Source organism: Microcaecilia unicolor, chromosome 4 (assembly GCF_901765095.1).
Source record: "Microcaecilia unicolor chromosome 4, aMicUni1.1, whole genome shotgun sequence".
In the NCBI taxonomy this organism is placed as follows: Eukaryota; Metazoa; Chordata; class Amphibia; order Gymnophiona; family Siphonopidae; genus Microcaecilia; species Microcaecilia unicolor.
Window position 1 is genome coordinate 121,120,659 of NC_044034.1, and position 27,266 is coordinate 121,147,924.

Consider the following 27,266-nt stretch of genomic DNA (forward strand, 5'->3'; position numbering starts at 1 on the left):
AGACACTCTGGATTTAGTTCTGGGCAGTTATACCAAGTAAAACTTGGTGTAAAGACAGACGCCTAAATTATGCGCAGACCAGGTGTAATCTATAAAACGTGCATAAATTTTAGAAATGCCTACGACCTACCCATTCCACACTCATGGCCATGCCCCATTTTCAACTACACAACTTAGAATTTACGTGCACCACGTTACAGAATACACTTAGACAGTTCTGCATGTAAATTCTAATTAATGCCAATTAGTGCTGAAAATTGATTATTAACACCCAATTATCAACACTGATTAGCTTGTTAACCAATTAGCTTATGCGCATCGACACGGAACTCTTGGCGCAACATATAGAATCCCGGGGTTTGTGCAAAGGAGCTTTCTTGAAATAGGTTTTGCACTAACTATTCACAAGTCAAGTCTTCTAGCATTTTCTTATGTGTTGGGAAGAGGAATTTCTTCATATGTGAACTTGATAAAAGGAGACTTCATGGGTAAATACCAGTACTCAAAATTATAAAACAAGTAGAAGGTTTTCTCTAAGCACACTTCATCATATACTTTTAAGAGACTTAAGAGAATTTCTTTTAGTGACTGGTGCGGTCTGAATGAGTAGTAAAAGTCTCTAATTTCTGCAGCAATAGTTGCGCTTCCCTGGGGTCCAAAAATGGAAGTTTCATTCCCTAGAAAAACAGGTTCTCCACTATAGAGAAATATCCTGGTGTAATTTGTTTGTATTTTCTTATCAAAGATGGCTCCCAATTCTGCCAGCTTCTGGTATGTCCTCAGTACAAATTTGGAGCAGTCATATGATTCAAACCATACGGTGCTGTTTGTATCAAGATGGGCCTGGACAGTCCAGGTCTCATAATAGATACCAGTCTCATTATCCTCTTTCATCCATTTTGCCATTTGATTAAACATACTGCCTGTGAAAACGAAAGAAATGAAACACACCCGTTAATTTTAAATAAATCAAGAAAATATCTAATTGAATAATAGTATTATTAACTATCAAATAGATATTCCATGTAGATTAGGAAGAAAGCAATGTCAGAATTTGCAAGCCCATTTAATAAACTGCTACAATGAATATATACCCTATTAAGAAGCCCTTTTACTAAGCTGTGTGGGTGCCTATGTACGTCAATTTTGAGTTACTGCTCGGGTACCGCGTGGCCCTTGCGGTAATTTCATTTTTGACGTGCATCTGATACACGTGCCAGAAAATATTTTTATTTTCTGGCGCACGGGAGGTAATCGGGCGGTAATCAGCATTTTATGTGCTTAGACCATTACCACCCGGTTATCACGTGAGACCTTACCGCTAGGTCAATGGCTGGCGGTAAGGCCTCAGATCCAAAATGGATGCATGGCAATTTTCATTTTGCCACACATCCATTTTCGGCAAAAAAATTTTAAAGGCCTTTTTTACAGGTGCACTGAAAAATGGATCTGTGTGTGCCCAAAACACGCGCCTACACTAGTGCAGCCCATTTTTTGGCGCTCCTTAGTAAAAGGGCCCCTAAATCAAGAGACAACCTGCAGCATGGTGCTGGTGAGAAATGTCCCCACAAAAAAATGGCTACATGTTCCGTAACTAGGAAAGTTATAGCATGCTTCCTTTGGGACTAATTTTTTTTATCATAAAGTGAGCCTGACACACAAACATACTGTATGAGTCCTGAAGAACTGGAAAATGATAATGCCAATTTATGATGTTCAGTTTCAAGATGGAAGCCCTTATTCAAAATGGCAGCTATGAACCTTCCCTTCCCTAAATTTTAGATTAGTATTCCAGGGAATGAGGAGACAATTCGGAAACAAAGAGACAGTTCTGAAACAAAAACCAAACAAAAACAGATCAGTGAAATATTTGAATGGCACAGAAACAGAATGTTTAACCATTGCCCAAATTACAGCCACAGCATAAGATCACAGAAAAATTCCTTTTCTGACAAACACATATGATACAAGAACTTTTAATTCAGCAAAATATTCTAATCAACGAATGATATTTGGCTAACATATTAATGTATGAACAAATCTTTATCCACGTTATCCCCCTAATTCTATAAAAGTCACCAAATGTTGCGTGTGCAAATGTGGTCATGCACCAAGAATCCACAACCTGACTGAGACTCAGGTCTGTCTGTGCAACACAGCTAAAACTTAGGATGTTTGTTACCCTGTGCAGGACTTCAAATTAAGAGGAATCCTCTCTCCCACCCCTATAGAGGTTAAGTACTATCTCAGATTATTTAGCAGTCCAAGGGAAAATGGACCTGTGATATATATATATATATATATATATATATATATATATACACACACACACATTAATATTGGTGAAGGAAATTATATATACCATTTACTGCAGAACCATTTATGAATTTCATAGATTGGAGCCAGCCAAGTAGGGAAGAACATTTAAGTGTTCTGTGCCATTTTTGAACATACTATACCAGATCTTACATACCATTTAAACATGAATTAACATAGCCACTTAAGATTCACCATCTGATCACCCTAATAACTAAGAACTCAAATAGCTATGTGATACCTTGCTAACTGAGAACTAATCCTATACAATAAAACGCACCTCCAACATTCTGAAGCTGACTGCATGGCTGAGGCATTCCTGCTCTCTGTATCCATCTCCTGAATTGACATCACGTATTTCTGGGTTCATCACAAGCAGAAGTGACCAACCACACGAGGTTTCTCGGCTTCAAAATGTTGGAGGTGCATTCTATTAAATAGGATTGGTCAGTTCCTTGAAGCATAGCCAGAGCTCAGCATCCTGCACAGTAACGCTCAGACACTAGAGAGAGGGGGGGGGGGGGGGGGGGGGGGGGCTTACACCAGAGAGAGGGAGGGGGGCTGACACCAGAGAGAGGGAGGGAAGGGGGGCCTGACACCAGAGGGGGGGGGGGAGGTATCTCTGTCACACACACACTCTCTCTCTCACACATACTCTCTCTCTCTCACAGTCAATGTCTTTCTCTCTCTCACACACTGTCTCTCACACTGTATTACATTCACACTCTATGTGTCACACAGTCACTCACACACTCTCTTGGTCTCATACACTCAGTCTCACAGAGAGTCTGTGTCTCACACACACTGTATCTGTATGAAACACACACTCTCTCTCTCACACTGTGTCTCACATACGCACTTGCACACACTCTCATTCTCACACACACACACTCTCTCTCTCTCTCTCTCACAGACACACTCGCACATTCACTCTCTCTCTCACACACAGTCACTCTCACATACACTCTCTCAAACATACGCACTCCGAGGAAAACCTTGCTAGCGTCTGTTTCATTTGTGTCAGAAACGGGCCTTTTTTTACTAGTTATATATAAAACAAACACTCAATTGAGGAGCATCCTTTGGTTTAAAAATCACAATAGCAGTTTTGGTCATTTTGCACTAGCCATCTGCCTAGGGAATGTAAAAAGTTATGTTATTACCATGGTGTTGCATTTTGGGTCTATACCTGTTATTATGGTCACTGCGGTCAAGCTGCCATTTTTTTCCCAGTGCTGGTCATCTATTCCTTGGAAGAAGCAGGCTGCTCCCTGATTGCACCAGAATGGAGCGGCTACATCCGGTCGCACATGTGGAAACGTACAGTTCCCAAGCTGGAAGAGCTCATACCATTCTGCCGTATAGTTTTCACCAGTCAGGCTGCTCCTGAAACCTATAGCATCATGCATGATTTTCTGAAAAAACAAACATGAATACAAAGTACAATACTTATTTTGCCTTTCATAGTTGCTTTCCAATGGTAGAAATTCTAGCTATGGTATAAAAGCAGTTTCTATATGTTCCTGTGAGCTTGCAGCTCGAATGGAAGCAGTTCCCATATGATTTTTTTTAGCACTTTAAGCATCTTTAGAGTGTTTTATGCAGCATTTTTGTGCAGTTTTTAGTGATTCTAGAAGTGCGTTGTATACTCTTATCAAAATAAACCATTATTTTTTATTTTCAATGATGTCACAATCATGTTTGATTTTTAAAATTTAAAATCAGTGATTTTGGATAATTCCTTTGCATTTTTTCAATTCTTAAGTGATAATTGTATCACAAAATTTAAAAACAAATTTTGAGCACTTTTAAACAAGATAAATGGTCATTTTCAGCATATGATTTTCCACAAATAACCTTTGATGTCAGCCTAGTAGTTAACAACTTGATCAATTCAAGTTTGGCTGATTCTTTCAGAGGAATGCTGTGGCTGTGAGTAATTTGTTTTTCAATCTTCTGGATTTAGCATGTGGGCCATTTATTTTTTTAAGTACACTTCTTATTTGAAAATATATTTTATGTACATATTCTTCTAGATTTGCCAGTAATACTGTTAGTTCTAGAGAGAAGTGCTTGTGAATCATTCCCTTTGGGTAAGTGTCATATCTGGTTCTCTTATCCACTGTTATAGCACAGCATGAATGAAAATTATTTCACTTCACAATATTTTGCCTTGCTTTATGAGCAACTTCAATTCAGCTGTATAGTTTTCAGTCTTCATTGTCATAAATAGCCTTTTTAATGGCTAAAGATCACGTATGCATGTTCATTATGTTCCTTTTATCAATGTGTTCTTTAGTATTTGGTTTGTGGATTTATGAACACGTTTCTGTCTTATGTATGGAATCATTTTATCTCTGTTTTTATAATTTATTGATTGTGTCTATTACGGTTTAATTTTTTTTAATAATTTGGTTTCCAATTTCATTTATATCTGTTGTGATTTACCCCTGATGCAGCCTTATACGTGAAATGTGGCCAAGTCAAGCGTTGTTTTATGACTTTTCGCTCCAGTAAATTGTATATTACTCTTTATCTGGTCTGCTCTGAATCTTCTGCTATTCGAGCATTTGCAAGTCCCTGCCTCATTAAGTTTTCTACCCACAATGAATATACAGAGATAGATTTGCATACTATGGAAGTAAAGCATGAAAATTTATCTCATGCATATTGATTGTGAATATTTTAAAAACCTGACTAGCTAGCAGTGTCTGAGGACTGGGTTGAGAATCCCTGGTTTAGCTGTTTTCAATGTGCATGAATCTGAAGACAGCGGCATTACATCAAAATAGCAAGTCACATTTTGGCTTAGAGGTTACTAACAAATGACACCTAAGTGAAGCAGTTCAGTCTATAAGCAAAGATTCATACCATATTTTAGCAAAGGGAAGTTAGCTGTGTGAATTAAGTGTCAATGTAGATTTGTTTGATATGGGACAAACCAGTGGCGTAGCCACAGGTGGGCCTGGGTGGGCCTGGGTGGGCCGGGGCCTTCCCACTTAGGGCTCAGGCCCACCCAACAGTAGCACGCGTTTAGCGGTAGCTGCTGGGGATCCCAAGATCCGCTAGCTGAAGACTTTATCCTGATGGTAACAAAAATGCTGTTATCCACAATACTGGCACCTGCGCATGCTCAGTTTTCAGCGCATGCCTGCTGCAGACTGCCAAGGTGGAGAGAAGCATTTTCCCACCAGCTGAGACATTCTTTTGGCATTAGGTGGGGTGGGGGTGGGGGGTAGAACACTTGGTGCCCACCCACTTCTTGCCTAGGCCCACCCAAAATCTGCTATCTGGCTACACCCCTGGGACACACCACTTACAAAGTGACCAAGAAGATCTCCATACTTGAATTCCCACACAGGAGCTTGCAATCGGAAAACTTCAATGCTATCATTATCTTTCATCAAAGGAATGTGTCCATCAGAATAGCCGGTTGGGCAGAATGTATACAGCGGTTGACAAAATGGATCCGGTTTAGGACGGTAGTCAAAACGCCTACAAGTTAAAAGAAGAGACATGATTGCTATAGTACTGAGAAGAAAGCAAACTTCTTTATCCATTTAGTTGGCCGCCTTTTCAAAAGCACTTATCCAGGCAGTGGCAGCCACTATCTGGATAAGTGTACTATCTGTGAATTTTCAGCGGCACTACACAGGTGGATTGGAATTTTAGAAAGGAAGTCCAGCTCCGAAAATGGACATCCAAGTCTGTAAGTCAGATATGGACATCCATATCTCATGCATTTTAGTACAGGATCTACTGACATACAGCCTGTTCTAAAATACATGAAAATGGACATCCAAGTTTGGCTATGTTCAACATGAACATCCATTTTACAAACTGAAACATCCAAACTACAAAACAGGGAACAACAAGGGACATAGATGTCTTTGTGGCAGCATAGGAACATTTGTATTATAAAATGGCCACCCAGATATTTATGTGGAGGAGCAGCCTAATGCTTAGAGCAGCTGCCAGAGAACCAGAGCTTGCACATTCAAATCCCACTACAGCTGTTTGTAATTTTCTATTAAACTGTGAGGCCTCCCTACCCAGGACAGAAGAATACCTGCTATGACTTCCCTTATTCCATCCATTAGAAAACTGCTCAATCAGAGCACCTTTCAGTAACCCGGACATGCCAAGTACCAGGCCTAAATACCAACACATATGTTTTTAGACATGGGTATCCCTTCCCTTCTGCAATCAGAGTTGGGTGTCTATTTTTTAGTTCCTCCCTAGTTCGGCCAAAAGTATATCCAGACCATGCCCCCTTGCCATATAGACGTACTACAGTTTTAGAGGTCCACATCCTGGCTTTAGAAAAATCGGCATTTGAACATCCATGCAATATGGACATCTAAATGCTGTTTTCAGATGTTCAAAACAGGAACAGAGCTTCTAAAATAATCACCATAGTCACTGTTCCCACTAAATGAAGCGGGACCCCTCTACCAACAATCCTACCAGTGGGAGGTGCTGTTTTACTATCACATTTTCAATAGAGAGGGACAAGCAAGCTCTGCAGAACACCATGGGACCTGCCTGTCTCTAGAAACTGAAAACACATTATTGAAGTACCACCCCCTACTGGTAGGAATGCAGCTGGAGGACTCTCACGCAGCCTAGAGGGAACAGTGACCTTAGTGACTCTGAAAATTCTTACAGATCATCCCATCACTATTCAGATAGTGTCAGGTCAGATCTAGGGGGGAGTGTGGGTATTGGCTTAATAAGAAATATGCAGGATCGAGACAACCTGACCACACTTTTGTGGAGTCCTCTTTCGTAAGCCCTCCTGCTGCGAGACATGGATAGCATGCACTGAGCGCTGGATCTGATGTTCTTTGAGTGTTGAAAGCAAAGTAAAGCAAATGGAGGACCCAATATTCTCATTTGGTGTCACAATGTAGGTGGATTGAACCCTCCCCCCCCCCCCCCACACCCACAAAAACATCACTGACCTGTGCCTTCTAACAAGCTTGTGCTATAATTAAGCCTGTGTGGGCTCCACCAAAGGCAGGAAATGATAAAAGCATGGATGCAGTGCTTTAAAAAGCCTGGAGCAGCAGCACAGACGGGGTGTGTTTGGGGGCGGAGAGTGGGTGTGTTCTGCGCTAATGGATTAGCACATGGGCATTGATGCGCACTAACCCATTAGTGCATGATTAGCACGTGAGCCCTTACTGCCTAGAAAACAGGTGAAGTTAGGGGCTCATGTGCTAATAGAAAAATTAGCGTGTGACCATCATTAACGATATACAAACATAGGCCATTATACCCATGCATTAAAAGTTGGCCTTAGCGCACCAGTAACAGCACAGGCCACCTTTTCGTGCAGTTTACTAAAAGGGCCCCTAAGTTAGAAATAAAATGAACAATGATTATTTGATCATTTCTGAGCTGAAGAAGCTAATAAAAAAATATATTTAGGGCCCTGCTTACTAAGCCGATCTGTAGGCGTGCACACATTATATTCCTATGTGTGACTCTAGCATTAGCACGTGCTAATTTTTACTGCACGATAAAAAGTGTGTGCGCCTACGGCGCATCTTAGTAAACAGGGCCCTTAGTCCAATAAAAAAGGCAGTATCTTCTTTTCTTTGATTTTTTATTTGGTTTTACTTCTTTGTATTACCTTTAAATCCGGGAATGTATGGAGGTAAATTTTCTTCCCTTTTCTGTTTTCCTTAGCATGTTCTTTTGTGAGTCCTACCTGCTCTTCTTTATGATGAGTAAAAATTGATATACAACCAGATTATTTTCTTGTCAGGATTATTGTTGATTTTTCTATGGTAACTTGTGCTTTTATGCTTTAATTTAGTTGATGCTGATGTCTCGTAGTAAAGAAAAAAAAAAGTAAAACATAGATCCACCTGTATAAACTAGGGAAGCCATCAGCACATGTGCACTTTTAAAATAATAAATAAAAAAGTAAAGAAAGTTTGCTAACTACCCACTCTCCACAAATTGTAACTATCTGCCAAAAAGAAAAAAAAATAAAAGGCAACCCCCAGAAACCTCAAAGCTGTAGCAAGATCCTTCAGTAGGGCACCAGTAATATCATCGGATTCCAGTGTGTGCTCATAAACATTTGGATTAACAATATGATGAAGGAGAAAAAAAAGACACAATGGTTAAAAAAAACTCCACAATAACTGACAGTGGAGAAAAACCATCTGTCAAAAAAAACTCCTTCCATGAAATCAAATATTTGGCAGAAACACTACAATGGAGTAGTGAGCATATCATGTGAGATCCAAAAAATACACCTAAACATATACACAGTGCTGAGAAAAGTCTAAAAATTATATTCCACTTTGCTTGAAAATGCTACAGCTCTCATGTGAGGACACCTGGGTTCTATCAGTTTTTGCCACTCCCATCTTTCAGTATCTGCAGTCTCTCTACAGCACCAAGTTTAACTTGAGCACACTTCACCAAACCCCAACAAAGGTCAGTTATTTCACCACAGGCTGCTTCAGAAGGTGGAGCTCACAACATCAGTAATGGTTTCAAGATAGTGACCGGAAACTGGATGGATGTAAGCCTCATGGGGTGGGGTGGTCATTGCCTTCCACCAAATGGCTCAGGGCCTCTGGTCTGAGGAGGAGTCACATTGGCTGATCAATCGGTTTGAGCTCTGGGCAGTTTGCTTAGCTCTGGTGGAGTTCCAGGCCAAGGGCAAGCCAGTGTGTGTTCTGACATGACGGCACTGGCATATATTAATTGGCAAGGGAGGACGCACAGCACGGCCCTAGCATCCGAAGCTAAGCTGCTCGTCAGCTGAGCGGAGACTCATCTACAGCAGATGTCAGTGGCGCACATTGCGGGACTGCGGAATGTCCAGGAAGATTACTTGAGCAGAAATGCCTTAGACCAGGGAGAATGGGAACTTTTAGGGATGGCGTTTCAGCAGGCCACGCGCAAATGGAGGATGGAGGTCATGGATCTCATGGCGACTCACCACAATGCTAAAGTTCCATGGTTTTTCAGCAAAAAGAGGGAGTACAGCTTGGAGGGCCTGAATGCTCTTCTTCAGACATGGCCAGAAGGCGTTCTCCTGTAAGTGTTTCCTCCATGGCCCATGATAGGCAGGGTTATGTGGAGCATTCTCCTCCATCCAAGTCTGGTGATTTTCATTGCTCTGGATTGGCCACGTTGGCCATGGTATGCGGATCTTATCCAGGTACAAGTGGACAATCCCTTTCAACTGCCCCTCAGCCATTATCTTCTTGTTCAGGAGCCAATTCAGATGGATAAGCCCTGTCTCACTGTGGTCTTATAGCCTGGCTATTGAAAGGGTGAAGTTAAGGAAATAAGGGTGTTCCCTGGATGTGATTGCTACTCTTTTTCAGATGAAAAAGTGGTCTACCTCGATAGCTTATGCACGTGTGACATCTGTTCGAATTCTGGTGTATGGACTGGACAATTTCTCCATTTCAGTCTTCACTCCCACATGTCTTGGTGTTCTTGTAGGATGATTTCCAACAATTCCACGAGCTTAAATGATATATAACTCAACTAAAAAAACTTTTTTTATATTTTTAATTTGCAGTGCTCAGTAGTGCTGTAGTGTTCTTTAAACCAACTGTCTCTGGTACAGAACTGCAGCGGTCTCACATCATAGCACAAGCCCTCCCCAGTGGCGTAGGAAGGGGGGGGCGGTGGGGCGGTCCGCCCCGGGTGCACGCCACTGGGGGGTGTCGGCGCCTAGCTGGTTCCTTGCTCTCTCTGCCCCGGAACAGGTTACTTCCTGTTCCGGGGCAGAGAGAGCAAGGAACCAGCGAGGCACCGACACCCTCCCAGCGGCGTGCTCTCAGCGGATTGGCCCGCCCACCCACCCCTCTACCGCCTTCCAGGTATGTTCTCGCGGGCGGGGGGGGGTGTTGCGCTATGGAGGGGGGAGGGTGCGTCGCGCTGCACCCGTGGGGGGGGGGGGGGGGGGGTGTGCAGCGGCGACCTGCCCCGGGTGTCAGCTGCCCTCGCGACGCCACTGGCCCTCCCTACCTTCCAAGTCTCACAGGGTTAAACAATAAACACTCCCTGCCAAGAGAACAAAAGATGTAATACTATAACACTTATCTTGGCTGTTTGTGGGCCAGTGCTCAGTCTGCAGTGCCTCCAGAGCACCTGTGATTAGTGTTTGGTGTGATTTAATCCAGAGGTGGCCAGTTCAAATCCCACTGCTGCTCCTTGTGATCTTGGGCAAGTCACTTACCTCTCCATTGCCTCTGGTACAAACCAAGATTGTGAGCCCTCCTGGGACAGAGAAATATCCAGTGTACCTGAATGTAACTCACTGAAAAAGGTGTGAACAAAATCTAAATAAATAAATGTATCTGTTTGATGATATACTTTAACATCCAAAATAATAAAAAAAATTTCAGACTCATAATGAGTACATTCAGAACAAATTGTAGGATGTTATGACATTCATTCAATTCTTGTATAAACACTTGAAGTTTGTTAACAGTTCCTTTTCATATAAGGAACTCCACTGTCAGTTATTGTGGAGGTTTTTTTTTTTTTTACCATCATATCTGTTTTTCTCCTTCATTATACTGTTAATCAAAATGTTTGTGAGCAAACCCTGGAATCTGATGAGATCACCGATGTCCTACAGTTCCATAGATCTTTGAGGTTTCTTGTTTTCAGTTATTTTTCTTTTTGGCAGATTGTTACAATTTGTGGAGAATGGATAGTTAATACATTCTTTTTTATTTAGTATTTGGTTTGATGGGATTTGCCTTGTCTTTTTTTTTTTTTTTGAAGTTTTCCATTTGGAAACATTTTTTAAAATAGCCCGTTTACCCAGATAAATTGATTCTATATATGTATAAATGAAACAAAGATTAATATTTTAAAATATGCCATCTAAATATGCATTTTTAATATATTGATTGGGGAAGGATGGTATTGGGGCTATTATGATTCTTGAGTATAATTATTAAAATTGGAACTCGGGGGGGTATGGGAGGGCAAGGGCCTGACTGAGAAGCCTGCAAGGCTGAAGGGTTGTCCGGGACAAGAACGGAGGAAATCCAGAAATAGGAGGATTGTCAGGAAGTGGTGGGACAAGCATCAAAAGGAAAAAAAAAAGCGAGAGAACCAATGACTAAAAGCAGTTAAGGGCTAAATCTTTCAAAAAGCGACCTGCCCATCGCAATATAAATACAATACTATTGAAAGTAATTGCGATAAACGTCCTCTCTCTCTTTAAAACAGAGCTTTTTCTCTTCAGCAGATAGTACCGATCTTGAAGGGAAACTGACCACAGTTCCTTCATGCGGACACTTACTTATAAGGCACTGGCCACACTTGCTGCTGCTTCTCAGCGACCCTTTCAGCCCCGAAGACTGCAGAAACAAATTCAGCTGTCAGCAAGAACCAGGTGGCCAGCGACATCATTTTGTAAGGCAGGAGTGCAAAGAAAGTCACTGGCAAGTGGCCACACAGCCCAGCAAGACAAACTTCTACTTACTAGCAAGTCTGACTCACTGTCAGCTGACTAGTGGGGCTCGAGTCAGGTGACACAAATAAAGCCTGCAGAGAAACATGGGAGGATCATTCGCTATTCCATACCTCCTTCTGCGTTTAAATACAGGTTAGTTTTCTTATTGACTTTATCACGTTGTGGGGTACATTTTTGCAGTTGCTCATTCTTTTTTTTTTTTTTTTTTAGCATAGGTAAGGAGAGATTATGGTGCACCCTATACATATTTATTTATTTCATAACTTATGTACCACTTATACCTAAGCGATTCACACACACACGTACACACACAGGTACTTTCTGTCCCAAGTGCGCTCACAATCTGTGTTGTTTATACCTGGGGCAATGGAGGGTTAAGTGACTTGTCCTGCGAGGGAATCAAACCCAGTTCCACAGGAACTCAATCCACTTCATTAAGCATAAGGCTGCTGCAGTGGGAACTGAACCCAGTTCCCAAGATTCTCAACCCATCACACTAAGGCTACTACTACTACTTATCATTTCTATAGCGCTACAAGGCATACGCAGCGCTGCACACCATACATAAAAAAAAAGACAGTCCCTGCTCAAAGAGCTTACAATCTAGATAAGACATGAGACAGACAGAACAATTAAGGGTAGGGGAATAAAGAGGTGAGGATAAAGGATAGGGCAATAAGCATAGGTGGTCGGTGGCCCAACTGTTTGGGGAGGCTAAAGGGGGTGGGGTTATGGGTGGGGCCAGGGGTGGAGCTTACATCCATAGTTGTCTGATAGACCATATGTAGATCCATCAAGAGGTAGTGTGTCATGATTTAGGCTCTACACCCAGTGGTGTGCTGGGAAATTTTTAACAACAGGCTCTCTTTCTGGGTATAGCAAGCCTTGCAATTTGGGGGGGGGGGGGGGGTGGAGGGCAATGCATTCCTCCCTCTCCCCTCCCACTGTTCAGACACGCAAGGTATACCTTTGCTGTAGGGATGCCGAGCCCCATCAGCCAAATAAATGGATTACTGCCACTCTCTGCTGCTTGTTTCTGGCTATGAGCAGAATGCCAGGAATTCGCGCACTGAGAAGTCCTGGCATTCTGCTCAGAGCCAGAAACAAGCAGTAGAGAGCAGTGGCAGTTCATTTATTGGCTGGCGGGGCTCGGTATCCCTGCCAGCAAAGGTGGAGTTCAGAGATGCCAAGGGTGGCCCATCTCAAAGCCAGAGATTTACCTCTACTTTGTCTAAAACCAGTCCTGGGAGACGCACATTCAAAAAACTGACATATTCTAATCAATAAATAAAAAATAAAATTATTTTTTTCTACCTTTGTTGTCTGGTCATTTTATTTTTCTTATTGTGTTGGTCCCAGTCTCTGGTTTCTGATTTCCTCTTTCTTCTCTTAACTGTTTTGACAAAGTCTCCTTGTACATTTGGCACGTCTTTTCTCTTCAAGTCCGCCATCCATCTTCTCTCCCAAGTCCAGCACCTCTTTCTCTCCCCGTGCCCTCTCCCTTCCATATTTCCCCCAATGAATCTTTCTTCCTATCCAGCACCTCTCTTCCTCATTTCTCCCCCCCCCCAATGCAGTACCACTGTCCCTCCCTGCCCTTCCTGATGCAGCACCTCTGTCCCTCCTTGCCCCCACCCCACAACACCTCTGTCCCTCCCTACCCCTCTTGATACTGCACCTCTCTCCCTCCTTGCCCTCCCATGCAAAATATGTCTCCTCTGTCTTGTTGCCCACTGCCCCAATGCATCACTTCCCTTCTTCCTTGACCCCCATCATGCAGCACAAATATCCGGCATTGCCATCCCATGCAGCACCTCTCTCCCTCCTTGCCCCCCTCCCCGTGCAATACCACTTCCCCTCCCTGCCTCTCAATGCAGCAAATCTGTCCCTCGCTCCCTCCCTTCTCCCCCCTCCCCCGCGAGCCAGAACCTCAGTACCTCGTCTTCTCTCTACCACCGGGTCTTTAAAAAGAAATGTCTGACGCGGTGGCGAGGCGCAGCACCTTGCATTTGCACGTTAAAGAAGTGGATCACTGTCCCACCCTTGCGGAAATAGGAAGTTGCGTCAGAGGAGGGCGGGACAGAGTGAGGGAAGGCCCAATGAGATGATCTGCTTCTTTTACTTGCAGATATGAGGTGCTGCGCCTCGCCACCGCGTCGGACATTTCTTTTTAAAAGGCTGGTGCATGGTGCGGGGGGGGGGGGGGGGGTTCCATTAAGAAGAGGAGCGAGCAGCGGGAGCGGCGGAGCACCCCCCCCCCCGCCCCAGGGTCGGTCTGTCGGGGAGCTGAGCTGCCGGTCAGGGAGCTGTGCTGGCAGGGCGCTGCCAGTCGGGGAGCTGAGTCGGGAGGGAAGCAGGGCGCAGGGTAAGGTCACGGTTGGGCTGGGGAGGCTTAGCCTCCCCAAGCCTCTTATACGGGGCGCCTATGGCAATAAGTGAGGGTACTGAGTAAGAGAGTCATGGTTAGGAGTCAAAAGCAGTAGCTATTTATGTTATGTGATCCCAACAAGAATTGCAGCACATGACTTGTTATATTATGCTATATTATTTTATTCCACGAAAAGGGGCCAAGACATAACATGTTATGGTATGTTGTTTTATTTTATTTTATCCCAGGAGGACAGACCTGTCAAGCCTCCTGCATTCACCGGGTCATCTCCTGCGCTCCCTCCAAAGTGAGGTGGAGGGGCATAATCGAACGGGGCACCCAAGTTTTCATGAGGGCATCCTCGCAGGATGGCCCCTTGAAGGGGCGGGGAAACCCGTATTATCGAAACAAGATGGGCGTCCATCTTTCGTTTCGATAATACGGTCGGGGACACCCAAATCTCAACATTTAGGTTGACCTTAGAGATGGTCATCCCCGGTTTTCGGCCATAATGGAAACCGAGGACGTCCATCTCAAAAACGACCAAATCCAAGCCCTTTGGTCATGGGAGGAGCCAGAATTCGTAGTGCACTGGTCCCCCTGACATGCCAGGACACCAACCGGGCACCCTAGGGGGCACTGCAGTGAACTTTAGAAATTGCTCCCAGGTGCATAGCTCCGCTACCTTGGGTGCTGAGCCTCCAACCCCACTACCCACAACAGTACACCACTACCATAGCCCTATGGGGTGAAAGGGGGCACCTACATGTGGGTACAGTGGGGTTTGGTTGGGTTTTGGAGGGCTCACATTTACCACCACAAGTGTAACAGGTAGGTGGGGATGGGCCTGGGTCCGCCTGCCTGAAGTGCACTGCACCCACTAAAACTGCTCCAGGGACCTGCATACTGCTGTCATGGAGCTGGGTATGACATTTGAGGCTGACAAAAATTATATATTTTTTTTTAGAGTGGGAGGGGGTTGGTGACCACTGGGGGAGTAAGGAGAGGTCATCCCCAATTCCCTCCAGTGGTCATCTGGTCAGTTCGGGCATCCTTTTGAGGCTTGGTCGCAAGAAAAAAATGGACCAAGTAAAGTCGGCCAAGTGCTCATCAGGGACGCCCTTCTTTTTTCTGAGGACGCCCATCTCTTAATCACGCCCCAGTCCCCCTTCGCTACAGTGCCTACATGCCCTCGTGAACTTTGGTCATCCCTGCGACGGAAAGCAGTTGAGGACGCCCAAAATTGGCTTTCGATTATACCGATTTGGGCGACCCTGAGAGAAGGACACCCATCTCCTGATTTGTGTCGGAAGATGGATGCCCTTCTCTTTCGAAAACAAGCCTGAAAGTCTCCCACTGAGAAAGGGAATCATTTCTTTTCTCACTGCCAGCACTGCTGCTGCTTCTCCCAATGAGCAGCAGACGTTGCAAAACAACAACAAAAAAGCAAGCACAGAGCTACAGCACCCTTCAGGCATGCGCTGTCAGTTCTGCTGGTCCTCTGCACCCGGAACTGGAAGTTGGTGTCAGTGGCAACAGAGGACCAGCAAAGCCAACAGCACATGCCTGAAGGCTGTTGTGGTCCTATGCTTTTTTTTTTTTTGTCGTGGCCACTGCCAAGGAGTTTGGATGAAAATAGGAGACGGGATGAAGTCAAAAAGTTGAAGCCAATAGGTTAGTCTCTGTTTCCCCTTCCCATTCAAAACAAAGGAAGCAAACCTATGAGCTGCTGCATGCTGCATCCTCGTTGTCGTTCTTTATTGTTGGTAGCATTTGTAATCTCGCTTATATTTTCAAACATGCCAGTTTGTGCAGCATTCAGATGTACAAAGAGGAAGTATAAGAACGGAATAACTTTTCATAGGTAGAGTAGTAATCCTATATAATAATTTCCACCGCCAACGTTCTGAAGCTGACTCCCGTGGCACTGAAGGGTTCGTAGGCAGTTCGTGGAGTTCATGCTGCCTGTAAGCATCTGTCTCACTGTCCCTCCCTCGCATCCAAACGTAATGATGTTGAGGGCGGAACACTGAGAGGGAAGGGGACGCAGCATAGTTGCCAGTCACTCCCGAGTCGCTACTGGACACGCTGCTCTCTCCCTCACCCCTCCCGAATCGCAACTGCACCCCATCCCCCGGCAACAGTCCTCCTCACCCACCCTGCTCCACGATGGACACTTCCTGCAGCCACAAGCAAGCCATCCCTCCGACCTCCCTCTGCTCTCCCAGTTCGGTCCCTCCCCCTCCTCCCTGACCAACTTCCTCCTGAGTTGCCGTTGGACACCCCCACCCTCTCCCCTCTCCCGTCCTGCTGGCCGTGGGGGCGGTGTTGGACTACTTCTCTCTCCCTCCTCCAGATTTCAACCCCTTCTTCCATCTCAATCTCACTGTTTTTCCTCCTTTGAAGTCCACTCTATCCGCCTTTTCTCTCCTCTACCTCTTCGAATAGCAGTCATTTATCGTCCCCCTAATAAGTCCCTTTCATCCTTTCTCAGTGACTTTGATGCCTGGCTTGCCTTCTTCCATGATCCTTCCTCCCCCTCTCTCATCCTTGGTGACTTTAATATTCCTGCTAATGATCCTTCCAACTCTTATATTTCCAAGTTACTCGCTTTAACGTCGTCCTTTAATCTCCAACTATGCTCCACCTCCCCCACTCAACAAAATGGTCACTGTCTTGATCTCATCTTCTCCTCCAACTGTTCACCTTCTAGTTTCCTTGCCTCTGATCATCCCTCCTCTGATCACCATCTTATAACTTTCACACTTAAATCTCCTCCCTCCCAGTCCCGTCCTATCCTATCTAATTTATCTAGGAATCTTCACGATATTGACCCTTCATCTCTATCCTCCCATGTTTCAAACCTCCTCTCTACTGTGGCACCATCCACGTCTGTCAACGAGGCTGTTTCTTCTTACAACAATACTCTATCCTCTGCCTTAGACACTCTTGCACCTTTGATGACCCGCCCTGTAAGGCGTACAAAACCCCAACCTTGGCTGACTTCTAATATCCGCTACCTACGTTCCTGTACCCGCTCCGCCGAACGCCTCTGGCGGAAATCTCGGGCCCTTGCTGATTTCTTACACTTTAAGTTCATGCTGACCTCCTTCCAATCTGCTCTTTTACGTGCCAAACAGGATTATTATATCCAACTGACCAACTCTCTTGGCTCTAATCCTCGACTTCTCTTCACCACATTGAACTCTCTCCTCAAGGTGCCTCCTCCCCCAACTCCCCCTTCATTATCTCCTCAGACCCTTGCTGAATTCTTTCACAACAAGGTTCAAAAGATAAACCTTGCTTTCTCTACCTCACCAGCTCTCCCTCCACTAGTCCGTTCCCCTCTCTCTCCTTCCCCTCATTCCCTTTCCTCCTTTCCTGAAGTTACTATTGAGGAAACTACACTTCTCCTTTCTTCCTCAAAATGTACCACCTGTTCCTCTGATCCCATTCCCACCCACCTTCTTAATGCCATCTCTCCTACTCTTATTCCTTTTATCTGTCACATTCTCAACCTCTCACTTTCCACTGCGACTGTCCCTGCTGCCTTTAAACATGCTGTGGTCACACCTCTCCTTAAGAAGCCTTCACTTGACCCTACTTGTCCCTCTAATTACCGACCCATCTCCCTCCTTCCTTTTCTCTCCAAATTACTTGAGCGTGCTGTTCACCGCCGCTGCCTTGATTTTCTCTCCTCACATGCTATTCTTGACCCATTACAATCTGGTTTTCGCCCTCTCCACTCAACCGAAACTGCGCTTACTAAAGTCTCCAATGACCTATTACTGGCTAAATCCAGAGGTCAATATTCCATCCTCATTCTTCTTGATCTTTCCGCTGCTTTTGACACTGTCGATCACAGCATACTTCTCGATACCCTGTCCTCACTTGGATTCCAGGGCTCTGTCCTTTCCTGGTTCTCTTCCTACCTCTCCCTCCGCACCTTTAGTGTTCACTCTGGTGGATCCTCTTCTACTTCTATCCCTCTGCCTGTCGGCATACCTCAGGGTTCTGTTCTTGGTCCCCTCCTCTTTTCTATCTACACTTCTTCCCTTGGTTCATTAATCTCATCCCATGGCTTTTCCTACCATCTCTATGCTGATGACTCCCAAATCTACCTTTCTACCCCTGATATCTCACCTTGCATCCAAACCAAAGTTTCAGCGTGCTTGTCTGACATTGCTGCCTGGATGTCTCAACGCCACCTGAAATTAAATATGACCAAAACCGAGCTTCTCATTTTCCCCCCCAAACCCACCTCCCCGCTCCCCCCATTTTCTATTTCTGTTGATGGCTCTCTCATTCTCCCTGTCTCCTCAACTCGAAACCTTGGGGTCATCTTTGACTCTTCTCTCTCCTTCTCTGCTCATATCCAGCAGACCGCCAAAACCTGTCGTTTCTTTCTTTACAACATCTGTAAAATCCGCCTCTTTCTTTCCGAGCACTCTACCAAAACCCTCATCCACACCCTTGTCACCTCTCGTTTAGACTACTGCAATCTGCTTCTTGCTGGCCTCCCACTTAGAGGCATATTTTCAAAGCACTTTGGGAGGCTAAGTTCCATAGGTTTCTATGGAACTTTGGGAGGCTAAGTGCTTTGAAAATGAGCTTGAGAGTCACCTCTCCCCTCTCCAGTCGGTTCAAAACTCTGCTGCCCGTCTCATCTTCCGCCAGGGTCGCTTTACTCATACTACCCCTCTCCTCAAGACCCTTCACTGGCTCCCTATCCGTCTTCGCATCCTGTTCAAACTTCTTCTACTAACCTATAAATGTATTCACTCTGCTGCTCCCCAGTATCTCTCCACACTCGTCCTTCCCTACACCCCTTCCCGTGCACTCCGCTCCATGGATAAATCCTTCTTATCTGTTCCCTTCTCCACTACTGCCAACTCCAGACTTCGCGCCTTCTGTCTCGCTGCACCCTACGCCTGGAATAAACTTCCTGAGCCCCTACGTCTTGCCCCATCCTTGGCCACCTTTAAATCTAGACTGAAAGCCCACCTCTTTAACATTGCTTTTGACTCGTAACCACTTGTAACCACTCGCCTCCACCTACCCTCCTCTCTTCCTTCCCGTTCACATTAATTGATTTGATTTGCTTACTTTATTTATTTTTTGTCTATTAGATTGTAAGCTCTTTGAGCAGGGACTGTCTTTCTTCTATGTTTGTGCAGCGCTGCGTATGCCTTGTAGCGCTATAGAAATGCTAAATAGTAGTAGTAGTAGTAGGGGGTCGACCCTGGAACTCGGAGGGAGGGAGGGGGGATGACGACCCTGGAACTCGGAAGGAGGGAGGACGACCCTGGAACTTGGAAGGAGGGAGGGGGGACCCTGGAACTGGGAGGGAGGGGAGGGAAGGGGGGCGCCCCTGGCACACACTCTCAATCTCACACATACACTCTCTCTCTCACAGACACACTCGCACCCAGTCTCACTCTCTCTGTCACACACACACACACGCACATTCACTCTCTCTCTCTCTCACACAGTCACTCTCACACACACTCTCTCAAGCATACACACTCCAAGGAAAACCTTGCTAGCACCCATTTCATTTGTGTCAGAAACGGGCCTTTTTTACTAGTTTGATATAAATCGTAATCAGTGTGCCATTTGGAGGAGCTGGTTATAGGGACAGCCTAGCACTGTTATATTTGTGCAGAGAGTTTTTTTTCTCAAGGTAAAGGGCCTCTAAAACAGACTTCATGTTATGATAATCAGGTGCTCAACATTCAGAGTTTCTATCTATTTATTTACTTATTTACATTATGGATATCCCACATTAAACATGAATTTAAATGTAACAAATAAATTAGGTTGAAACCTGTGAGTATTTAAAATCTTTTTTTTCCCCTATACCAATATCAAAAGAAAAGGATGTCATGAGACAGAGTGGGGGGGGGGGGGGGGGGGGGGGGGGGGGGGGGGGGGGGGCTGAGGCATGTACTAAAATCTCCCTCTCAAAAATCGGGGCCCCTTGGCAGCTCTAGGAGGAGAGGCCGGCACAAGACATGTTATGTTATCTCAGGAACAGAGGAGAGCACATGGCATGTTCTGTTTTGTTCTGTTCTCCTCAGTGGAAGAGATAGTTCCAAGAACTACCAGAAGTCCAATAACTTTAAATAAAAGTTTGTTCTCCAATAAAAATAACAGACACAGTCCAGACCCTACACGGGCCATGTTTCGGCAGTGTGCCTTCTTCAGGGGTCACAACTTGACAAATAGTCAAAAGCAATATGGAGAATAACCGCAATGTCAGCATTAACCATCATAGTCCCAGGAGGTGTAGGGACCGGCACATGACCGGTTATTTTATTTTATGTTATCTCTGGAGGAGGTGCCAGCACATGACATGTTTTCCCAGAAGAAGGGGGCAGCATATGACATATTATGTTATCCCAGAAGAAGTGGGTCAACATATGACATGTTATGTTATTTTTTTTTTTTTGTTGCATTTGTATCCCATATTTTCACACCTATTTGCAGGCTCAATGTGGCTTACAATGTTCCATCATGGCATTCGCCATACCAGAGTAAAATATACAATTGGTATTACATAAAGAACATGGATGACACAATAGAATTAAGCAATCAGGTATAGAGAGATAACATTCAGAATATCAGGTAAATGGTGATGCGCTGCAGTTCCTATTATGGATCGTTGTGGTATGCTTTGTTGAAGAGATTAGTCTTCAGTGACTTGCGAAAGTTGATTGGGTCGTAGATTGTTTTCAGGTCAAGTGGCAATGCATTCCACAACTGCGTGCTCATGTAGGAAAAGCTGGACGCATGTATTAATCTGTATTTTAGTCCTTTACAGCTGGGAAAGTGAAGATTCAAGAATGTGCGTGCTGATCTTTTAGCGGTCCTGGGTGGCAAGTCAATAAGGTCTGACATGTAGGCCGGGCATCTCCGTGAATGATTTTTTGAACCAGAGTGCAGACCTTGAACGCAACACGCTCTTTAAGTGGAAGCCAGTGTAGTCTTTCTCTTAGGGGTTTGGCACTTTCGTATTTTGTTTTTCCAAATATGAGTCTGTCTGCAGTGTTGTGGGTTATTTGAAGTTTCTTGATGATTTGCTCTTTACAGCCAGCATAAAGTGCATTGCAATAATCTAGATGACTCAGCACCATTGATTGTACCAGGTTGTGAAAAATAGCCCTTGGGAAGAAAGGTTTAACTCTTTTAAGTTTCCACATTGAATGGAACATCTTCCTTATTGTATTCTTCACATGGCTTTCAAGTGTGAAATTTCGATCAATGGTAACTCCAAGAATTTTCAGAGTGTCAGAAACGGGAAGGGAAAAGTTTGGTTTGGTTATAGTGGTGAATTTACTTATATTATGTTGTGATGAAAGTATAAGACATTGTGTTTTTTCCACATTAAGTTTTAATTGAAATCCATTCGCCCATGAATGCATGATTTGGAAGCTGTGTTTGATGTCCTTAGTGATTTCCTTTAAGTCATGTTTGAACGGGATGTAAATCGTGATGTCAAATAAATCGTGATGTTATGTTTTGTTATCCCAAGAGGACGGGCCATCACATGTAATATTCTGTTCTCCCAGGAAAAAGGAGCAGCACAGGATATGTTATATTATTTTATCCCAGGAAGAGGGGCCAGCACATGACATGTTTTGTTCTGTTATCCCAGGAGAAGGGGCAAGCAGATGACATGCTATCTTATGTTATATTATCCCAGGAGGAGGGGCTGCCACATGACATTTTATGTTATATTTTATCCCAGGAGGAGGTATAGAAGCCATCACATGGCATTTTATGTTATGTTATGTTACCCCAAGAGGAAAGGCTAGCGCATGATATATGGGAGTGTTCCAGCCTATTTTCGAAACTTCTTGCAATCATATAAACCAAAACGAGCACTAATATCCAAGCCATCCCATCAGCTCTGTTTACCTTCCACTAAATCATATAATTACATTAAGTTATGTTATCCCAGGAGGTGTAGGGGCCAGCACACGACCTGTTATGTTATGTTTTGTTATCCTAGGAGGAGGGGTCAGCAAATGACATGTTATATTATGTTTTGTAATCCCAAGAGGAGAGGCCAGCACATCTAAATTATGTTATCCCAGGAAAAGGGACCAGCACAAGATATCTTATGTTGGTATCCCATGTCAAGACACATGGTAGTATGTCATGATATGATATCACATCATGATATGATATTCTATGTCATCATGCCACAGGGTAATATCTAATATAATAAAACGCACCCTCAACGTTCTGAGGACAACGTTCTGTGAAGCCTTGAAGCCTGAAGCCTTGAAGCTTGAAGCCTGAAGCCTGAAGCCTTGAAGCCATCTGACGTCACTCCCAGGCTGAGGCTGAAGGGTTCGTGGATTCGTGGTGTGAAGCCTTCAAGCCAGCCAGCCGTCTCTGCCCCGCCCTCGCGACAAAACAAACAAATCCGGAAGCGAAACGTCAGGGAAGGAGGCGGTGCTCCCGACGTCTAGCCTTCCCTTCGCTGTGTTCCGCCTTCAAGGCGGAACACAGCGAAGGGAAAGCTAGACGTCGGGAGCGCCGCCTCCTTCCCTGACGCTTCGCTGCACGAACCGCCACGGAGGTAAAGTTAAAAAGAATAAAAAAAAAAAAAAAAAGGGATGCATGGATGCGAAGGGGGGGGCATGGATGCGAAGGGGGGCATGGATGCGAGGGGGGGGCATGGATGCGAGGCATGGATGCGAAGGGGGGGCATGGATGCGAAGGGGGGGGGAGAAGAGGGTGGGCCAGGCTGGGACATGGGAGAGAGCGTAGCATGGATGCGAGGGGGGGGGGGTCATGGAAGGGCGAGAGGGGACTTGCTGGAAAAGGATGAATGGAGGCGGCAGGGGACAGAGGAGCATTGATGGGTATGGATTAGGAGGGCAGGGCACAGGGAGAGAGGGGAATTACTGGAAATGGATGAATGGAGGGGGCAGGGGACAGAGGAGCATGGATGGGCATGGATTGGGAGGGCAGGACTCAGGGAGAGAGGGAAATTGCTGGATAGGGAAAAATGGAGGGGCCAGGTGACAGATGAGCATGGATGGGCATGGATTGGAAGGGCAGGACTCAGGGAGAGGGGAATTGCTGGATAGGGATGAATGGAGGGGACAGATGGGCATGGATGGATATGGATTGCAGAGCAGGCCTCAGGCAGAGAGGGGAAATGCTGGATAGGGAAAAATGGAGGGGCCAGGTGACAGAGGAGCATGGATGGGCATGGATTGGAAGGGCAGGACTCAGGGAGAGGGGAATTGCTGGATAGGGATGAATGGAGGGGACAGATGGGCATGGATGGATATGGATTGCAGAGCAGGCCTCAGGCAGAGAGGGGAAATGCTGGATAGGGAAAAATGGAGGGGCCAGGTGACAGATGAGCATGGATGGGCATGGATTGGAAGGGCAGGACTCAGGGAGAGGGGAATTGCTGGATAGGGATGAATGGAGGGGACAGATGGGCATGGATGGATATGGATTGCAGAGCAGGCCTCAGGCAGAGAGGGGAAATGCTGGATAGGGAAAAATGGAGGGGCCAGGTGACAGAGGAGCATGGATGGGCATGGATTGGAAGGGCAGGACTCAGGGAGAGGGGAATTGCTGCATAGGGATGAATGGAGGGGACAGATGGGCATGGATGGATATGGATTGCAGGTCAGGCCTCAGGCAGAGAGGGGAAATGCTGGATAGGGATGAATGGAGGGGGCAGGTGACAGACAAACATGGATGGCCATGGATTGGGAGGGCAGGGCTCAGGGACAGAGGGGAATTGCTGGAAAAGGATGAATGGAGGGGGCAGGGGACAGATGGCCATGGATTGGGAGGGCACGGCTCTCATATACAATGTCTTACCGACTCTCACTCTCACACACTCTGTCTCACACTGTATCACATTCACTCTCTATGTGCCACACAGTCACTCACACACTCGCTTGGTCTCATACACTCACTCAAACAGAGAATCTGTGTCTCACACACACTCTCTCTCTCGCCCACACACACACACTCTCACTCACACTGAGGCATATTTTCAAAGCACTTTGGGAGGCTAAGTTCCATAGGTTTCTATGGAACTTTGGGAGGCTAAGTGCTTTGAAAATGAGCCTGACTGTGTCTCACATACACACTTGCACACACTCTCATTCTCACACACACACTCTCTCACAAACACACTCACACCCAGACTCACGCTCTCTCTCACACAATCACACTTTCACTCTGACTCTCAACAGTCACTCTCACATACACTCTCCCAAACATACACACTCCGAGGAAAACCTTGCTAGCGCCCGTTTCATTTGTGTCAGAAACGGGCCTTTTTTTACTAGTGTCCTCATATAAACCCCACATCATGATATGATATCCCATGTTATGATAAGAAATCTCACATTGTCATAACACAAGGTAGCATGGCATGATATATGATATCCCATTTTATGATATGATATTCTATGTTGATATGATTTCTCGTTATGATATAATATCCTAAGTGAAGATATAATAAACCATGCAATAATATGATAATCTATGTCATGACACAAAGTAGCATGTTATAATATACCCCATGTCATGACATGATCCTCCATGTTATAGTATGATATCCCATGCCATGACACAAGGTAAATATGTCATAGTACGATACCTTCTGTGATGACATGATATATTATTAAACCCCATATCATGATGTGATAACCCATGTTATAACACAAGGAAGCATGATATGATATCCTATATTATGGCTCAAAGTAACATGTCATGATATGATATCCCAATATCATGATACAAGGTAGCATATTATGATACTATTCTATGTCATGATATAATATCCCATATTATGGTATGTTATCCCTTGTCATGATATTATATCCCCATGTTATAATATGATATACTGGCTGGTTCGCTGGAGCTGTTAGTTTTCTGAATTGAGATCAACGCAGACCACACGACCCTGAAGCAGGTGATGAAACGTTGGCCACCGTTGGTCGTGGTCACGCTAAGCGTTGAAGAGGCTCATACTGAGAAAAACACTAGATCCATATAAGCTAAGTGGCTTTCCAGTTTTGATTTGAGTTTAAACATCAATTGAATATATATTGAACTGAAAGTAAAAAGTTTAAAAAAAAAGAAAAAAAGAGCAGATAAGATATTGAACAGCTCATTAGCTGAGAGGTGAATGCCGATGATGAAGCAGCCCAGCCCCCGTGAGCTTTAAAGACGTATAGCCAGGGGCTTCTTGAGGCATCACCTCTTTAACCATAATATATTGCTGGAACAGATGTTAATTGAGCATGAAGTATTTCCATCATTTCCTTCACAATTGTGATTGTCGGTGATAATATACTATGTCATGACCCAATGTAGCATGACACAGTATCATATCCCATGTCATGATTTATCACATGTCATGACACAAGATAGCATGCCATGATATGATAGAAAAAATGAATGAAAGAACAAAAAAGAATGAGTGAATGAAAAAGAAATTAAAAAAAAGAATGAGAGAAAGAAAGAACAAAAGAATGAAAAACAATGAAAGAACACAAAAAAAGAGAAAAAAACAAAATAGAAAGAAAGAAGGAATAGAAGAATGACAACGAAAGAATGAAAGAACAAATGAACAAAAAATAAAAATAAAGAATGAAGAATAAAAAAGAAAGAAAGAATGAGAAAATGAAAATGAATGAAAAAGAAAGAAAAAGAAAAATTATGAAAAAGCAAAGAACAGAAAGGAGTGAAAGAATGAAAAAGAAAGAGAAAGAAAGGCAAGAATAAAAAATGAAAAAGAAAGACAAAGAAAGAAAGAAGGAGAGAATCAAAAAAGAAAAAGAATGAGAACAAAAGAATGAAAAAGAAATAAAGAAGAAAAGAATGAAAAGGAAAGAAAAAAGAATGAGAATGAAAGAGCGAAAAAGAAAGAAGAAAAGAATAAAATAGAAAGAAAGAATTAAAAAGAATAAAGAACATAAAAGAAAGAAAGAACTTGAGAACGAAAAAGAAAGAAAAAGAAACAAAGAAAGAATGAAGGAGATAACGAAAGAAAGAATTAAAAGAACAAAAGAATGAAAAAGAAAGACTGAATGAGAGGACGAAAGAAAGAAAAAGAATGAAAAAGAACAAAAGAATGAAAAAAGAACAAATCAAAGAATGAAAAAGAATGAAAGAACAAAAAGAAAATGAAAGAATTAAAAAGAAAGAACAAAAGAATGTAAAAGAAAGAAAGAATGAAAAAGGATGTATGAATGGAAAAGAAAGGAGGAATGAAAGAAAAAAGAAAGGGAATGAACAAAAGAATGGCAATGAAAAAAATGAAATATAAGAACAAAAAAGAATTAAAAAGAAAGAACAAAAAAGAATGAAAAAGAAAAACAAAGAAAGAAAGAAAGATAGAATGGAAAAAGAAAAAGAAAAAAGAATGAGACAGAATAAAAAAAGAAATAAAAAAGAACAAAATAATGAAAAAGAAGGAATCAAAGAACAAAAAAGAAAGAAGAAAGAAGGATGAAAAAACAAATTAACTAATCAAAGAACAAAAAGAATGAAAGAATGAAAAGAAAGACAGAAAGATCGAAAGATTGAAAAAGAATCAGAATGAAAGAACAAATAAGAAAGAAAGAACAAAATGAAAAAGAAAACAATTAAAAAGAACAAAAGAACACAAAAGAAAGAAAGAACATGTTTATGAAAAAGAATGAAAATGAAAGAAAGGAGAGAATGAAAGAAAAAGAAAGAAAGAAGAATGAAAGAATAAAAAGAGGGAAAGAAAAAAAAAACAACAACAAAAAAGAATGGAAAAGAAAGATTTAATTAGAGGATGAAAGAAAGAAAAAGAGGGAACAAAAGAATTAAAACGAAAGAACAAATGAAAGAATGAAAAAGAATGAAAGAAGAAAATAGAATGAAAAAGAGAGAAATGTTGGGTGAAAGAATAAAAAATTATGAAAAAGAAAGAATGAAAGAAGAATGAAAAGAATGAAAAACAAAGAAAGGAAGAAAGATTTTAAAAGGATGAAAGAATGAAAAAGAAAGAACAAAAAAAAAAAAATAAAGAATTAGAACGTTTAAAATAATTAAATAGAATTAACAAAAGAATGAAAAAATCAA

At 43.5% G+C, this 27,266-nt stretch overlaps 2 protein-coding genes across 2 annotated transcripts in view; one reads left to right on the top strand and one right to left on the bottom strand.

The window, feature by feature from the left end:
• Positions 1-244: 244 nt before the first annotated feature.
• CLN5 (CLN5 intracellular trafficking protein) lies at positions 245-11,790 on the bottom strand. The gene is made up of 4 exons (XM_030200594.1): positions 11,618-11,790; positions 5,637-5,811; positions 3,506-3,731; positions 245-923 (listed from the first exon to the last, which is right to left on the bottom strand). The coding sequence occupies exons 1-4, from the start codon at positions 11,725-11,727 to the stop codon at positions 430-432; spliced, it is 1,005 nt and encodes a 334-aa protein (XP_030056454.1). The 5' UTR covers positions 11,728-11,790; the 3' UTR covers positions 245-429.
• Positions 11,791-11,871: 81 nt separating this feature from the next.
• ACOD1 (aconitate decarboxylase 1) overlaps positions 11,872-27,266 on the top strand; it is a 46,847-nt gene continuing 31,452 nt past the window's right edge. The window contains exon 1 of the mRNA XM_030200593.1: positions 11,872-11,923. The gene's annotated coding sequence lies outside the window, so the exon portion shown is untranslated. The remainder of the gene's footprint in view (positions 11,924-27,266) is intronic.

Coding starts and splice junctions, on each gene's coding strand:
- CLN5 (XM_030200594.1), bottom strand. CDS start 11,727: ATGATGTCGCTGGCCACCTGGTTCTTGCTGACAGCTGAATTTGTTTCT. Junction 5,812..11,617: donor GTGTGGCCAGTGCCTTATAA/GTAAGTGTCCGC, acceptor TTTAACTTGTAG/GCGTTTTGACTACCGTCCTA. Junction 3,732..5,636: donor GAGATCTTCTTGGTCACTTT/GTAAGTGGTGTG, acceptor TTGTTTTTTCAG/AAAATCATGCATGATGCTAT.